Source organism: Dreissena polymorpha, chromosome 4 (assembly GCF_020536995.1).
Source record: "Dreissena polymorpha isolate Duluth1 chromosome 4, UMN_Dpol_1.0, whole genome shotgun sequence".
Lineage (NCBI taxonomy): Eukaryota > Metazoa > Mollusca > Bivalvia > Myida > Dreissenidae > Dreissena > Dreissena polymorpha.
The window spans coordinates 42,651,585-42,669,455 of NC_068358.1; the positions used below are offsets into that span (position 1 = coordinate 42,651,585).

At 36.0% G+C, this 17,871-nt stretch overlaps 1 protein-coding gene across 15 annotated transcripts in view; it reads right to left on the minus strand.

Moving 5' to 3' along the window:
• The window catches only part of LOC127879225 (focadhesin-like), a 444,547-nt gene that overhangs the window by 150,591 nt on the left and 276,085 nt on the right, over positions 1-17,871 (minus strand). For 14 of the 15 annotated variants that reach the window (XM_052425945.1, XM_052425939.1, XM_052425938.1 and 11 more), the window contains one exon: positions 7,797-8,006. The exons of the other annotated variant lie outside the window; for it this stretch is intronic. In XM_052425945.1, the coding sequence (XP_052281905.1) occupies positions 7,797-8,006 (210 nt within the window). The remainder of the gene's footprint in view (positions 1-7,796; positions 8,007-17,871) is intronic. 15 annotated transcript variants of the gene reach the window in all.

Here is a 17,871-nt window from a genome sequence, read left to right on the forward strand (position 1 = left end):
AAGCAGATATAGTTTTGATTGCTTTGTATTTTGAATTCATTATAATTTCATTTAAACATAGTTTACACTTAATATTAAGTCTTATTAAATATAAATATCAAACATATATCAGACAGCAAACACAACGAAAAATTAGGCTTTGTTCAAAATTGACTTAAAAATATGTTAATATACTTATATCTGTTGTAATGTTTGCATGGAATTGAATCAATAGCCGAAGTGTTTTGTATTGATAATTTAAAGAACGGGCCACTGATATTTGTCAACAAAAGATGTGTTCGTCAGAAACACAATGCCCCCTACTGCGCCGCGTTGAAATAACATTTCAATTTATCATTTGGGCAGGTATATTCCCTTGAAAGCTTATTACTTCCCCTGGATTTTGTCCAATCCAACCGGGGAAGGGGGGGGGGGGGGGGGGTCTGTGGACAGTAAAAAATAACCAAGTCAGACATCACTGACTGCTGACTGACAACCAAGGCCTGTGGTTTATCGCAGAGATCATAGCCAGAGTTCATCATGTATCTATGGACATACGTTCACATGTATGTAATGAACCCTACCGTTCACAAATTAGTACAGGAAAGAAATGATAATTATATCATAAAAAAAAAAAAGACAAATCAATCATTTGAGTTATAAACAATCAAAATAAAAAATCTGTACAGTAACTGTGAAAAGAACTTAAATTTCTTGGTAAGGAAATATTTAATCCGAGATTTACAATTATATAAATTACTTCCCTTGAAAATAATTGTCTCTAACAAATCTCTATTTTTAGAAGCAAATAATTAAAAGCCACTACAGTGACTGTAGATTCAACACTCAAAATGTGCAGCCGCAGGAGATACACATGCATGCCAAATACCCAGTTGCTATGTTCAATATTGAATAATTATCTCCCTTTAAAGCTTATTACTTCCCTTGGATTTGTATTTTTCATCTTAGACCTTGAAGGATGACCTTGACCTTTACCATGATGTGTTTGTCAGAAACACAATGCCGCCTACTGCGCCGCTTTGATTTAATTAACAAAAAAATATAATTGGCAGGTCAGATAATTATGTCCATTTGAAGCTTATTACTTCCCTTGGATTTGTTTTTTTTGACCCCCTGACCTAATTTTGACCCGGCATGACCCATATTCGAACTTGACCTAGATATTGTCTAAATACAAGTTCTGACCAAGTTTCGAAAAGATCAGATGAAAACTATTTATAGCTTGCCTCTTTATGACCAACGGCTGCTGCGTGATCTCTGTGAGGCCCATTTGGGAGTTTATGTGTGAGGTCAAATTGAATTAGAGAGCGGACACGAAAAGTGTGACAGACTGACAGACAGTGCGAAAACTATAAACCCCCTTTTCTTTCGAAAGGGGACATAATTTTTTTACATTTTTCACCAAATTTAAGTTGAGCTGATCTGTCAAAGAGCAATGAGATCCTCAATGTGAAGGAAAAAATATGAAAGAAGTGGAAGGCAAATATACAACAATGCTTGAGGCCCAATGTAAATTATTTAGGTTCTGGAGTCTTTTTCCTAAAGAATAAACTTACCAAAAATATTTAAAGCAAGGACATTGTTGTATTGTTTCAGACTTAATTGTCAGAAATTGTTTGCAATAAAGCTCATTAAATCATGTTTGATTATTTGGAACAAGTTGACACTCTGACAACACAGATTGGGATTGCAGGCTGTCTGCAGGCTGTCTGCAGTACATTTTTCATATAAAATGCATTTGTTATGTACGTCTGTGTCTTGTCTACTGCATGGGAATTGTATCTCATTGTTTGACAATTGGTTCATTGGCATAAAGAAATGACCGTGTTGCATAGAAAGTGTTTTCCCTCCTGTTGGTGCAACTTAAGTTTCACAATATGTGTGTTGTACCGAATGGGCATGATTTGAAAAACTTAATAAGGGAAAATAAAGTAATGTTTAACACCAAATATTAAACCCCTGACCATTCCAGCTTCAGGAAGTTATTTAAGTATAAATAAATCATTTGACCACTGGGGTGGCAAGTTTTGACCTCAGGAGCATGGCTTGATAACATTTAGCAAAGGATTCAATACATGTGTGAGATGCCAAATGACAAACTTCTGGAACAAGCTGTTTAAAAGTAATCATGAGACTGCTGGGGTATAGCCAGTATTGACCAGAGAGGAAAGTTTAGTACAAACTAAGTATAAAACAACTTAATGGTTTTATAAACAAGAGGGCCAAGATGGCTCTAGTTCGCTCACCTGAGAGAAGTCGGTTCATTCTATCTTAACCTAATGTCAAACTTGACCTAGATATTGACCAGACAAACATCCTGGTCAAGTTTCATTATTATTGAACCAAAACTCTGGCTTAGTGTTTTTGTTTTTGTAAAATTTGAAATGGTGACCTATATTTTGAGTTGACCCCCGCTTACCAAACATCAAACTTTGCTTACAAGGATTTTGTATAATATAACGAAAATTGGACAATCTAAGGGCAATAATTATGGCATTAATTATGTGATTTTGCTTATCATCAAACTTGACTGAGATCTTTCAGCAACTTTGATAAAGAATGCTTTTAGAAATGTGAATGCTAGAGTGTTTACAACCAAATGTGGACAGACGGACAGCGGACAAAGACCAATCCTAAAGCTCACCTGAGCAATCAGGTGAGCTTAAAAGTGTGTTTCACCGATCTGAGCCATTTTCCAACTTGTCCAAGAAATCAATAAAACCAATGTATTGACTAAGTTTCACGATGATTAGGCAAAAAATGTGACTTCTATAGTGTTCGATCACAAGATTTCTCTCTATATAGTCAGATAAGGAAAACTACCTAACCCACTGGCAGCCATGTTTATTGACCCATCGGGACCATTTGCAAACTCATCTGAGATATATATAAAACAAATCTATTCACCAAGTTTCATGATGACTGGGCAAAAATGTGACTTCTAGAGTGTTCACAAGCTCTTTTTTACTATATAAATATAAGAAAACTGCCCCCCCCCCCCCCCCTGGCAGACATGTTATTCAACTGACCAGAACCATTTTCCAACTCAATTTTCGTATCAAAGAAACAAATGTTCTGACCAAATTTCATAATTTGGGCAAAAAAAGTGACTTCTAGAGTTGTTTACATGTTTGCACTATATACATATAGAGAAAAATGCCACGCCAACTTGCGGCCATGTTTTTTCACCGATCTGGACCATTTTCAAACTAGTTCGACATATCAATAAAACCAATGTTTTGATTAACTTTCATGATGATTGGGCCAAAATTGTGACTTCGAGAGTGTTTACAAGGTTTCTCTATAGCCATATAAGGAAAACTGCCCCGCCCGCTGGCGGCTGTGTTTTTCAATGGGACCGGAACCACATTTCAACTCAATCAACATATCATTAAGACAGACATATAGACAAACGTACATGAAGACTGGGCATTAAATGTGACTTCTACAGTGTTTGCGAGCTTTTTCTTTTTTTTTACCAAGTGACCTAGTGTTTTACCCAGCATGACCCAGTTTCAAACTCGATCGGGATATCATTGGGACAAATCTTCTGGCCAAGTTTCATGAAGATCGGACTAAATGTAGCCTCAATAGTGTTTACGAACAAATGTGGACGGATAGAAGAAGACCAGTCACAAAAGCTCACCTGAGCAATCAGGTGAGCTAAAAACAAGAGCTGTCACCATAGGATGGCCTCTAGAGTGTTTACGAACAAATGTTAACAGACGGACGGATAGACGGACGGACGAACGGACAACCGACAAAGACCGGTCACAAAAAGCTCACCTGAGCAATCAGGTGAGCTAACAAAAAATTAACCCCAGACCCTTATGGTTTCAGAGATTTGTAAAGTTTTCATATTTCATATATATTTTAGCTAAAGGGCCAAACATGGAACCGCCTGGAATGCTTTTAGCTATTTTGGAAGATGAACACTCAAGGATCATTCATATGAAGTTTTATTCAAACCTTTAGGCCGTTTAAGTGCAAAAGTGGTAAGAAATATAATTAGTAAATGTATGCACAAATGGACTAACTGATTAAGGACATCACAGTAACTAAGTACCCCATGAACAATGGAGGCAGCAAGTATTATGTTGAATAGATTTTTTCCCAAAAGACATGATTTTAGCTTACTAGATACAAAACTAACATAACATGTTCCATGCAAAATACCAAACATTTCAAACATACAGTAGATTCTCTTTAATTGAATAGCCTATTTCATTTGTCACCTCTGATAATTTCATGTCAATACGTACATATCCAGATAATAAATTAATAAACATGGAGTCAGAGATATTCTCAACAATTTCATTGTTTATACAGTAAAACTGTGATAACTCGAGGAAGCACAGGACTTACCGTAAAACGTTGTGTATAACGCGCATTTATGTATAACGCGCATCTACTTTTTAAAGCTAAAAAATCGGGAAAAAAAGTTTTTGAAGCAAAAAAATCGGGGGGAAAAATTCCGTACCGCAGGCTAACTGAAAATCGTTATATTTACATTGCCGATCTTACTTATTCTTTTATTGCTTCAATTATAAATTATTTTTAAGACGATAACGATACAACTAGTTGGTGTTTTTTTTAAATCATATTATGCGTAAAAATAAATGTTTGGATTTAAATGAATTATGCATGAAATGCACACTTTCCTCGAGGATACCATCAAGGTTTTCATCATATGTCTCCGAAGTAACTGTCCACGATTTTATCGTGGAGTACACATAACGGATGGATTAGTTATAACTAAGAAACTGACATTATTGATTGGTATTGTCACCTGGTTATTCATGCATGACTAATTCACAACCGCGCGTTTTATTTACAATGCCGATATCATGCGTTCTTTTCGATTGTCTAAAATTGACAGGAGACTTTAACGACTCAAACTTCTCAACACCATCACGACATTACCGGCGATAAACAATCAATGGAGGTGTGAAGCCGTTTGCCGGTTCGCATGTTTTGATAATAGCCCAGCTACACAAAACTTGACAGGTGACGCAAATTGCTCAATAATCACATCCTCAATCTTGACAAGACGTATGAAAACGTGTAAACAAACACAGCATCAATTTTATTAACACATTTGAAAAGCAAGAAAAATAATCTTAAATATATCGGGAAATACCTTGCCGACATACTATTGTAAATCGACAAGTGCCCCCAAATAAATTGTGTAACCCTAGTACAGTAGGGTATAATATTGTGGGAAAAGTAAACAATAACATTTAAATAAAAATGGCTTCCTCGTTTTTCATTCTCTTCTTCAAATTTATTTGATTTCAATGCTCTGTACGTACCTGAAAAAGATAGAAAATATATATGTTAACTTTATAATGTTTGTTCATCTTATTCAGATCGTCAATATAACACTATTATTAACATAGTTACAGTTAAAACACCGGAAAACAGAATGATGCGAATTACCGCTACTGGGTAACTGACAGCGAAAAAATGTCTTGGCATGGCTGTAGTTTTGCATAACGCGCATCAAGTTTTTAAAATGAAATTTTGGGGTAAAAAAGTGCGCCTTATACACAACTTTTTACGGTACCTCGATGCTGGAGTAATCGCAGGTTTCGAGTAATCCATGGTATTATTTGTTTTCACTGTCTCGGTTAATGATGTTCAATTTCTTACCGCAAACACTTTATTTACATGTAAGACGGTGCTAGAGACAAAAAAGGCTTTGTAAAAATTGCTTAAGGCTACAGTATAATAAACAAAACAACAAGGATGATCGTAAATTCATTTAATTAATTCAACATACACACAAAACACATATATAATAACAAATATTACATCAATATTCAATGTAAATGCAGCATATTAAAAAGCACACAAGGTACGTACATGAGCATGAAAAACACACACTAAAAACAACATTATCACTACACACTTTGTATTTTATGTTCATTCAGTCAGACTCTTGTTGTGCAAAGTCTAGGATTAAAGATTTTCGCAACCCATTAGCTTCCCGGAACTGATGGGGGAAGACGTTTCGCGACAGCGAGCAGAGCATCTGTAGTTCCCAGTCTGTGTTAGGTGTTGCTTGAAAGAATCGGCTTACTACATCTAGCGCTTCGCTAGTAATGTGCAGTGTTTCTCAAAGGATGACACTTTGCAGTGGTTCCAAACTGCAACTAACTTCACACCTAATCGAGCGTCTCTGTTTTCACAACTCGAATATTTTTAGCACCGACCAGACGAGAAAGTGTCCTCGAATAATTGCCAGTTAATTAGGTGTGAAATGCCTTTCAGGGACCAGCACACATCTTCGAGTTATTGAAAATCGCATGTTTGTGTTATGTGGGTATTTTTATAAAGAAATTAAAGGAAAATGCTAGGGACTTCCTTTAATAATCGAGTAATCGCCAGTTTTCGAGAAATCGCCATCTCGAGTTATTGCAATTCTACTGTATAAATAATTACAGATTTTATTGCTATCTGTTGTATAAATCTATCATATATAACCATATTGTTATATAACTTTGTGTTTTATTTAAAAAGGCTATCATATGGATATAGGGCATTTTAACTTGAACAAATTTTGCAGAGGACAACAATGTTACACACCAAATATTCCAGGCCTGACTATTCTTCTCCTTTTTTTCATGTTTAAAATCTATCTTTTGCTCTAGTGACCTACTTTTTAAATCTGTCACGATTGAGGAGAAGTTGTCAAAAAAACAAGACATGTGTTCATAGTGAATGGATGCCCTCACTTCTCAAAACTCAGCTTATGTCAAACACATGCTGCTGATGGCAACATTTGTGTTTTGACATCTAAGTATGACCTTGATCTTTGAGATAATTAGACAGGTGATACACCCCGACATTCAGCTAGTCTCCTCATGTAATTCATTTTTGGTAAATTGTTTTAAAATTGAACTGATGAATGAGTTATGCAGGCACACCAAAAACCATGTAAATATCTGAAAGCATTTGGAAAAAAATCCAGAAAGGCGTTATTTTAGACAAAACTTTTTAAAAAATACTCTTTTTTTCACTATGAAAATGTATATCTATATCCCTACTTGATATTAAACTGAGTATAAAACTTTAAGTCATGTATGTAGATTCACACAGTCACCTCACGCGTGCACTGATGGACCATGTGCAGCATGGTACTCTTCAATCTCCATGAGAACTATCTGCTTAGGTGAGCTTAACAAACTTTGGGCAAACAAACGGCCATAACTCTGTAACATTGAACAATGTAAAAAGGAAATATGGTGTAGCTCAAGTTCACCTGCTAAATTACGCGTTGGCAAAGATTCGTCCATCTAGCACAAAGTCATTGGTTACATGCAACCCATTTAAATGGATTACAAATAATGAAGGACAGACATACAAGGGCAAATCTAATTGCCTTCCCTCATAATTTGGGGGAATTAAAATTGTGGGCCTTAGTTTTGGTAAAATTGATATATAATTCTCAACACAAAGAAAGGTCAATAAGCAATACATAGCAAACAAGAGCTGTGTTTGTGAAACACAATGCCCCCTACTGAGCCTTGAAGCCATATATTTGAACTTTGACCTTCAAGGATGACCTTAACCTTTCACCACTCAAAATGTGCACCTCCATGAGAAACACGTGCATGCTAAATATGAAGTTGCTATCTTCAATATTGCAAAAGTTATGACCAAGGTTAAAGTTTTGAGACACACACATACAATGACAGACAGACAGACAGGCCAAAAACAATATACCCCAGATCATTCGATCCGTGGGCATAAAAAGAATAATAGATGTCTTGCTTTCCATCACTAACAATTACCTGTGGACATTGTTGGCAGGTTGTCTGAAGAGCTTGAAGCAATGTGAAGTAGTCCAACCCATGCGACTGGCACCTTGAAGTCAAGGTCAAGGACACTGCACAAAGTTTCTGACCTTGATAAAGGTCAAAGTCAGTCACTTTGCTGTTGTAGAGATGTAGAAGACCTGTGCACAATCTTGAAGTCTCTGTTAAGTCATCTGAAGTTTTCATCTGAAAGTACAGAACATCACCAACTTTATGATGGTAATGTTATAACAACATTGCTCATCTGAACCACTCATTAGTGTACATATAAACATAATTTTTCATTTAAATGAATAGTCTTATAATTAGTTAAGTGCCTGTATCAACTGCACCGATATGGCCCTGTGTATTGTACAAGTAAAAAGCTATTTGCCCATATCAATTGCAGTTACATGCCAAAGTGTGTTGTACAGTTTATTGGTTAATTGCCCATATCAACTGTAATGACATGCCCCTCCTGTATTGGACAAGTATTCGGTTTGTTGCCCAAATAAACTGCAGTGGCATACCCCTGTGTAGTGTAAGTCATTGGTTCATTGCTCATTTTATCTGCAGTAATATTCCCTGTGCATTGAACAAGAAATTGTTTCATAGCACAGTGGTTCATGTCACATAATTTTTGAAGATGCTGGGAAGCAGCTCGTCTATGTTATCATACCATGAAAAAATTCTTCACAATGGCGACCTATTTAAAAGACCGAGCCAGTCCGATTGAGATAGCTCGATTTTTCTAATCGGCATACCTCGCTGATTATCATTGATAGAGGTATAGGCAGCTCAGCTATAAAAAGAACAGAATATTCTGGGGGAAAATATTTAATAATAGTTTGAAAACATAAATTTTAAATCAGTTATATTCAATCTATTAAATGTTTATAGATCAATGAAACAACTATGCATTTTCTGTATTGTATTTGACATTTGTCGTGATTCAGTAAATAAATTGTAAATTAAAATGTGTATAATTAACTTTCCATGCGATCATGAGTGTAAAGAAAACGAATTATTTCGAACCTGCCATTTGTAAACGTTGTAGCGACTATGGTATATAAACAGCATAATAGCCGTATGACATCTGTGATACTCGCTCTTATGCATGCTTTCTCATTTCGCATATCCAATAAACTTTTCAAACAGAAATTACAGAGCCACATCAGTGCACATACTTTGTTTGATAGTTCAATCGTTTGTTAGATATTGTTTGCTGTTTTAAACACATATCATGTCATATTGCGGAGATTTAGTTAACCTTACCATGTGTTTATGGGCGAACTCACGTATTCAAGTGCTCCTACCACTATGTGCTCATCGGGAATCATCATGAAATTATTGCCGTCCTTAACGAAAAAACATGCCTAAGCTTATTGAATTAGAGAAAAAAACAATAATCAAAAGAGAAAAATTATATGTTAATGCACATGGACATGTGAAATCACGTCCGTACACATAGCATCATTAACTTAGAAAAGGAAACAACGAAATATAAAGTTTGGTATGATATACATGTGAAATTAAAGAGCATGGTGTAATTAAAGAGCATGTCAAGTTTTTAATTTATAAGCTGAAACATAATGTTATAGCTATTTCCCCGTTTTTTTTTCTCGTACCCAATTTGTTTTTCCTACCCAAATATTTTTCGTAACCAAATCTTTTTTCGTACCCATTTTTTTGGCATAATTTTTGTACCCAAAATTTTCGTACCCATTTTTTTCCTACCCAAAATGTTCGTACGCACATACACAATTGTGGTGATGTAGATAAACTTAAATAGATGCTTTTATATCAATCCTCTTCAAAAGCATCGTCACACCAGTACTGTCAGTACTTTGATTATGGATTGCACTGTGGTATCATGTCAACTAGACTGACAAGCCCCTATTTATTGTAAAAGTAATAGGTTTATAGCCCTTATTGGTTGCACTTTAATGCCCCTATTTATTTCACAAGTAACTGGTTCACGGCAGATAAGGACTGCACTGACATGCCCCGTTTTTTGTTTAAGTAATTGGTTTATTGCCCTTATTGGCTGCACTGATATGTCCTGTTAATTGTACAACTAATTGGTTCACAGCGTATATGGCCTGCATTAACATGCCCCTGTTTATTGTTTAAGTAATTAGTTCATAGTGTTTATGTTGCTTAAATGAGGGTACATGCCCATGTTGAGAAAAAGTATGTCAGAGGACCATCTATCAATGATCACAAAGTATGTCAGAGGACCATCTATCAATGAACACAAAGTATATCAGAGGACCATCTATCAATGTACACAAAGTATGTCAAAGGACCATCTATCAATGAACACAAAGTATGTCAGAGGACCATCTATCAATGAACACAAAGTATGTCAGAGGACCATCTATCAATGAACAAAAAGTATATCAGAGGACCATCTATCAATGAACTCAAAGTATGTCAGAGGACCATCTATCAATGAACACATATTATGTCAGTGAACCATCTATCAATGAATACAAAGTATGTCAGAGGACCATCTATCAATGAACACAAAGTATGTCAGAGGACTATCTATCAATGAACACAAAGTATGTCAGAGGACCATCTATCAATGAACACAAAGTATGTCAGAGGACCATCTATCAATGTACACAAAGTATGTCAAAGGACCATCTATCAATGAATACAAAGTATGTCAGAGGACCATCTATCAATGAATACAAAGTATGTCAGAGGACCATCTATCCATGAACACATTTCTAATATTGTTTGAATATATAGCCATCATATGAGTACAAGGTATCATTTTATTGTTTGTGTGAAACATTCCTTTTTCATTAGCTCAAGCTGGTATTTTCAACCAATGGAACAGAAACTTTTCAAATATTTCTGTTAAGCTTGTAAGGCAGCTTTTTTGTGCAATAAGAATAAACCTTTTGAAAAGCTCTGACAGAGGAGCAGATCTTTTTAACATTTGGTCTGAATTTATTTACATATCTTACCACAGGTTTAGGAAAAAATGCTGTTCAGCCATTTTACTTTTTTTAAGTCAATATCACAGGCTCAATCCATATACAATTTGGGGCTGCCTGGCTGGTCACTATTCTTCCAAAAGGCCCTCAGTGAGGTATTCTATTTCTTTTATATACAAACAAACATCTAATTGACCCGCCGGCCTAGTGTTTTTCCCAGGCCATTTTAGCTTGGCGCTGCGCCATGCCCTTTTTTTGTAGCGCCTCGCTGCGCTCTTCAGAGCAGTGTTCACTTATTTATAAGTCTAGATTTCTCATGTTAAAAAATCTGGCTAAAAAATTAATATAAAACATAAAACTAAGATAAGACATTCTTACCTAGTTTTTAATACACTAACCTTGAACTTTGCAAAGACTTATCTGAGATTTGATCAACTAGTTTTTTACTACCCTTTATTCAAATTGAAACTTGTCTTAGAAATTGTAAAGATAACTAGTGACCTGAAAGTCAATAGGGGTCATCTGCGAGTCATGATCAATGTACCTATGAAGTTTCATGACCCTAGGCGTAAGTGTTCTTGAGTTATCATCCGGAAACCATTTTTTAAGTTGAGTCACCGTGACCTTGACCTTTGACCTAGTGACCTGAAAATCATTAGGGGTCATCTGCGAGGCAGGATCAATGTACCTATGAAGTTTCATGATCCTAGGCATAAGTGTTCTTGAATTATCATCCAAAACCATTTTACTATTTGGGTCACAATGACCTTGACCTTTGACCTAGTGACCTGAAAATCAATAGGGTCATCTGCGAGTCATGATCAATGTACCTATGAAGTTTCATGAGCCTAGGCATAAGCTTCTTGAGTTATCATCCGGAAACCATTTTACTATTTCCGGTCACTGTGACCTTGACCTTTGACCTAGTGACCTGAAAATCAATAGGGGTCATCTGCGAATCATGATCAATGTACCTATGAAGTTTCATGATCCTAGGCATAAGCGTTCTTGAGTTATCATCCGGAAACCATTTTACTATTTCCGGTCACCGTGACCTTGACCTTTGACCTAGTGACCTCAAAATCAATAGGGGTCATCTGCAAGTCATGATCAATGTACCTATGAAGTTTCATGATCCTAGTTCTAAGCGTTCTTGAGTTATCATCCGGAAACCATCTGGTGGACAGACGGACATACAGACGGACGGACCGACATGTGCAAAACAATATACCCCCTCTTCTTTGAAGGGGGGCATAAAAAGAAATGATTAAGAGTCAGGAACGTGTTGTGGGCAGTTTTGCTCAGCAAGAAAATATCTGCAACTCCCCAAGGTTGAAGAATGATGGTAGAGTTATTCTTAGCCTCGTTTTATAAACTTATAATTATTCAACACTTACAAGAGTCTATCCTTTTTTTACTCTATGAACTTAACTCTAATTTTTTTTCAATTTCCAATCATTAACAAACTCTTGCAAGACAAATCTTATACATTACATTTATCATTTATATGGTTGTAGGAACTTGGTAACATTCCCCATGTCAAATGACACTAAAGCACCGAAAAGCTGGAGCTTCATGACACAGCATCCCATACATCAAAGAAACCCTTGACAAACTGCCAATGTAGCGGCTCTAAATCAGACAATCTATGGATTTGGAAGTGAAATAATTCAATCAACACTTCTGCACTGGCCCACACACTTTAATCAGTAATAAAATGTGAAATGCAGAAAATAACAATGCGAAAAGTAAGCTAATAAATATGCCTAGTCTTAAATTGTTTATATTCTGAAACACATTATAAATGTCAAAAAGCTTAAATGTAATTAACATTTAACAAACTGTTTGTAAAAATAAGATTAATTGGCACAAAATTGCAGACATACAAATAAAGGTATAAATACAACTAAAACTTGGGTAAGGTTGCACGAAACTTCAGAAGCCTTTCCTGTGGTAATTTGCTTTTCAAGTCTGACCACAAAATTGGTGTGAAAATTGTAAAATAAAATTATTGTATGGCTATTCATTGAGTTGTAACCTTATATTCAAGAAGAGAGGTTGTTACACCAGACTGACATTTCACTGCATTCCAACAGCGACCCAGGACGCAGTGTAATCGCCAAGGACACAGTGCAATTATTTAAAGGAAGCATGAAGATGCATCCAAACACTGAGACATGACGGAAAAAGTGCCGGACGGACGGAAAGACAGATGGAAAGACGGACGAAAAGACGGACGGACGGACAAAGCCAAAACAATATCCCTCCACCTATGGCGAGGGATAATAAAGTTGTAAACAATTTGCGCTAATTATTATCCCCTGCCATAGGCAGAGGGATATTGTTTTGGCGTTGTCCGTCCGTCTTTCCGTCCGTCCGGCACTTTTGTGTCCGGAGCCATATCTTGGAAGTGCATTAGCGGATTTCAATGAAACTTGGTATGAGTATATATATGGATAAGAGGATGATGCACGCCTTATGGCTTTTGTGTCCGGAGCCATATCTTGGAAGTGCATTGGCGGTGTTCAATGAAACTTGGTATGAGTATATATATGGATAAGAGGATGATGCACACCTTATGGCATTGTACACCATCTGTTAATAACAGAGTTATGGCCCTTTGTATCTTGGAAAAATGCTTTTTTGTGTCCGGAGCCATATCTTGGAAGTGATTTGGAGGATTTAATGGATGATGCACGCCAAATGGCATTGTACACCATTGGATAATAAAGGAGTTATGGCCCTTTGTATCTTGAAAAAATGCTTTTTTGAGTGTCAAATATAACACTTTTGTGTCAAGAAGCATATTGGCGGGGGATATCAATTCAAAGAATTTGCTTGTTACTATTTTACTTAAACGAAGTCAACGCATTTGATTGAGCTTTACTGCATTTGCTTTTACAACAATGTAACGTGTTGCTGTATAATGTACACCCCTTTGTGTTCATACCGGATGTATCTTGATTACAAATCAGATGAAGTATGTATGCGTGGATTACATTGGACTTTAATGTCTCATTCCTACGGTAATTCAGTCCTAATTTTCGTTAAACATTGGATATAATGATTTGTTAGGATCTCAAATTTGTCAATCGGTCCACAGGCGAAATAGATAAAAATTCATGACTGACAAATAATAATAATTTTACAGTATGAAGTCTGCTAGCTGTATGGTAAAAGTTCAGCTGCAGGGAAAATGTCAAGGTTGCAGTAGAGTAGAAGACAGACCAAGAATGTAATGTGTGCAGGTTTACATCACCAAATGATTGCTGCATAAACGCAGTGTTTGCCATATCAACCCAGTGAAAACAATTGGGATGTACTGTCAATGCCCAAAACAAAAAACAAAACAGATAGCAGGACCCCTTGCTTGTTGGTAGACAGCACTTTGATTCTTTGAGAAAAAAGCAAAAGACTTTGTTAATAATTTTGGCCATCAAAAAACTGTTTTTGTCAAACTCAGAATACCTGTCTTGTATTCAGCTTCAAAATATCTTGAAGCAAATAAAATGTATTTTTTATCCTTATGATAAGAACAAAGCCAAGTGTAATTTTATCAATATAGTCCAGAGGTATCACACTATACTGAGTAAACAGAAACAATATGATCAATTATCAAAATTCTTTAGTATTTTTTTTAATTTAATTGAAATATCAACATAATTTCAGAACCTGTGATGATGTTAACACTGGAACTGCAATGATGTAAACACTGGCAATATGATGGTGTAAAGAATTGCACAGTGACGGTGTAAACACTGGCGCAGCAATGGTGTTAACACTGGCATTGTGATTGTGTAAAGACTGGCATTGTGATGGTGTACAAACTGGCACTTTTATGGTATAAACACTTGCACTGTGATGGTGTAAACACTTGCACTGTGATGGTGTAAACACTTGAACTGTGATGGTGTATGAACTGGCATTGTGATGGTGTAAATGTAATAATTGGCACTGTAATGAAGATAACACTGGCATTGGGACGGTGTTATAACAAGCACCATGATAATTAAACACTGGCACTGTGATGGTAAACACTAACACTGTAATGGTGCGAGACTGGCACTCTGATGGTGTTAAACTGGTACTGTGATTGTGTAAACACTGGCACTGTAATAGTGTAAACACTGGCATTGTGATGGTGTAAACAATGGCAATGTGATGGTGTACACACCGTCGATTTAATGCTGTAAACACTGACATTGCAATGGTGTAAAAACTGGCGTTGATGATGTAAACACAAGCACTGTGATGGTGTAAACACTGACAATGTGATGGTGTAAACACTGGCACTCTAATGGTGTAAACACTGGCAGCTGATGGTGTAATAACTGCTGGCACTGTGATGGTGTTAACACTTGCACTGTGATGGTGTAAACACTTGAAATGTGATCGTGTAAACACTGGCACTGTGATGGTGTAATAACTGAAACTGAGATGCAAAATAACTGGCACTGTGATCTTTTTTTTAACTGAAAAAGACTTTGTACAAGGATAGAGAGTACCATCCAGACAAGAAAAACTGATAAACATGTTGAGTGATTCTAGTTTACTAAGACAAATTTACTTCAGGAATTTTAACTCACAGAACATTCATTGGTAAACTCTTGAAAAAAAGTTTCAACACAGAAGAACTGTCAGTGGTTCGAGCCCAAGATTAGGTAACTTTTTTTTCTATTTTTTTTTTCTTGTTTTACACTGTGGCTTTTTAATTCCGATGTTTACATTTATAAATTTTGAGCTTCTAATGACAAATTTCAAAACATGCCAAAATCTGTGAACAAGTTCCTTTAATTCATAATCCATTTCATAGGAATTCAAAAAAGGGTCACCCTAGGGACATTTCTGTCAATTAGCTTGTAAAGCAATCATTTGTTTCTAAGAAGATTTTCAATGTGACTCCTTTATAGTATTGTAGTGAAGACTACCATGTCCAGTGATAGATGTTTTTTAGAGAATCCAAATCAATTTTTAAGGATTTCTTACGAGTCCACCAAGATCACTTCTATGATAACTATAATAAAATCATACCATCAGTTTATGCAAAGATTATTAAACTTCAGACATTTTTATAGATCACGGGCAACTATATTTTTCAAGGTCTTCACTTGAATATTAGAACACAACCAGGGAACATTCCAGCCAATTTTGTCAAAATCGACCATTTGGCTTCAGAGAAGAAGTAATAAGACTAACCATAATAGCTGCCCCTGGGCATGTTGACAAGTTTGTAGTTTTTGTTGAATGGACATGAATATCTTAAGCTAGGGGCATATTAAATAATTAGTGGCAAAACCCCTCTAGATATTTATGATGTAAGAAGCTCAGAGTTCATCATAGTGTATTCAACTTTGGAGAGGAGGCCAACACATCAATAGTTTGACAAACTGTTACGAACAATAAGCCTCCCAGATAATGCATGAAACTGTGTAAGGTCCCTGGTGGACATTGGGGCTTATTTATTCAGATCAACTGGTGATTATCAAGGGACATATGAAAGTGATAAATATTAACACTGACAGCCAAAGATATATATATATTTCCCTAGTATTGATAACACAACCTATAAATTCTACTATATAAACTTACAGGTGACATACATTAAGGAGTCCCAACCCAAACATATTTTTGGGAAATCATTTTAAAAATTACCTTCAAAAAGGTAATGGACTTAATTTTAATGTTTGGAAAAACATAAAAGAATGAGAGCAGCTTACGTGGAAATGACTGACCATAGTGGGATATGATGACTGACCATAGTGGGATATGATGACTGACCACAGTGAAATATGATGACTGACCATAGAGGAATATGATAACTGACCATAGTGGAATATGATCACTGACCATAGTAGAATATGAAGAATGACCATAGTGGAATATTATGACTGACAATAGTAGAATATGATGACTGACCATAGTAGAATATGATGACTGACCATAGTGGAATATGATGACTGACCATAGTAGAATATGATGACTGACCATAGTGGAATATGATGACTGACCATAGTGGAATATGATGACTGACCATAGTGGAATATGATGACTGACCATAGTAGAATATGATGACTGACCATAGTAGAATATGATGACTGACCATAGTAGAATATGATGACTGACCATAGTGGAATATGATGACTGACCATAGTGGAATATGATGACTGACCATAGTAGAATATGAAGACTGACCATACTGGAATATGATGACTGACCATAATGGAATATGTAGACTGACCATAGTAGAATATGATGACTGACCATAGTGGAATATGATGACTGACCATAGTGGAATATGATGACTGACCATAGTGGAATATGATGACTGACCATAGTAGAATATGATGACTGACCATAGTAGAATATGAAGACTGACCATACTGGAATATGATGACTGACAATAGTAGATTATGATGACTGACCATAGTAGAATATGATGACTGACCATAGTGGAATATGATGACTGACCATAGTGGAATATGATGACTGACCATAGTGGAATATGATGACTGACCATAGTAGAATATGAAGACTGACCATACTGGAATATGATCACTGACCATAGTAGAATATGAAGAATGACCATAGTGGAATATGATGACTGACCATAGTAGAATATGATGACTGACCATAGTGGAATATGATGACTGACCATAGTGGAATATGATGACTGACCATAGTGGAATATGATGACTGACCATAGTAGAATATGACTGACCATAGTGGAATATGATGGCTGACCATAGTGGAATATGTTGACTGACCATAGTGGAATATGATGACTGACCATAGTGGAATATGATGACTGACCATAATGGAATATGTAGACTGACCATAGTAGAATATGATGACTGACCATAGTGGAATATGATGACTGACCATAGTAGAATATGATAACTGACCATATTTGAATATGATGACTGACCATGGCGAAAATTATTATAACTGATTAGATGGGAATATGACTAACCAAAGCAGAATATGATGGCTGACCATAGCAGAATATGATGACTGGCCAGTGAAATATGATGACTGACCATAGAATAATATGATGAATGACCATAACAGAATTTTATGACTGATAATAGCAAAATATGATGACTGACCATTGTGAAATATGA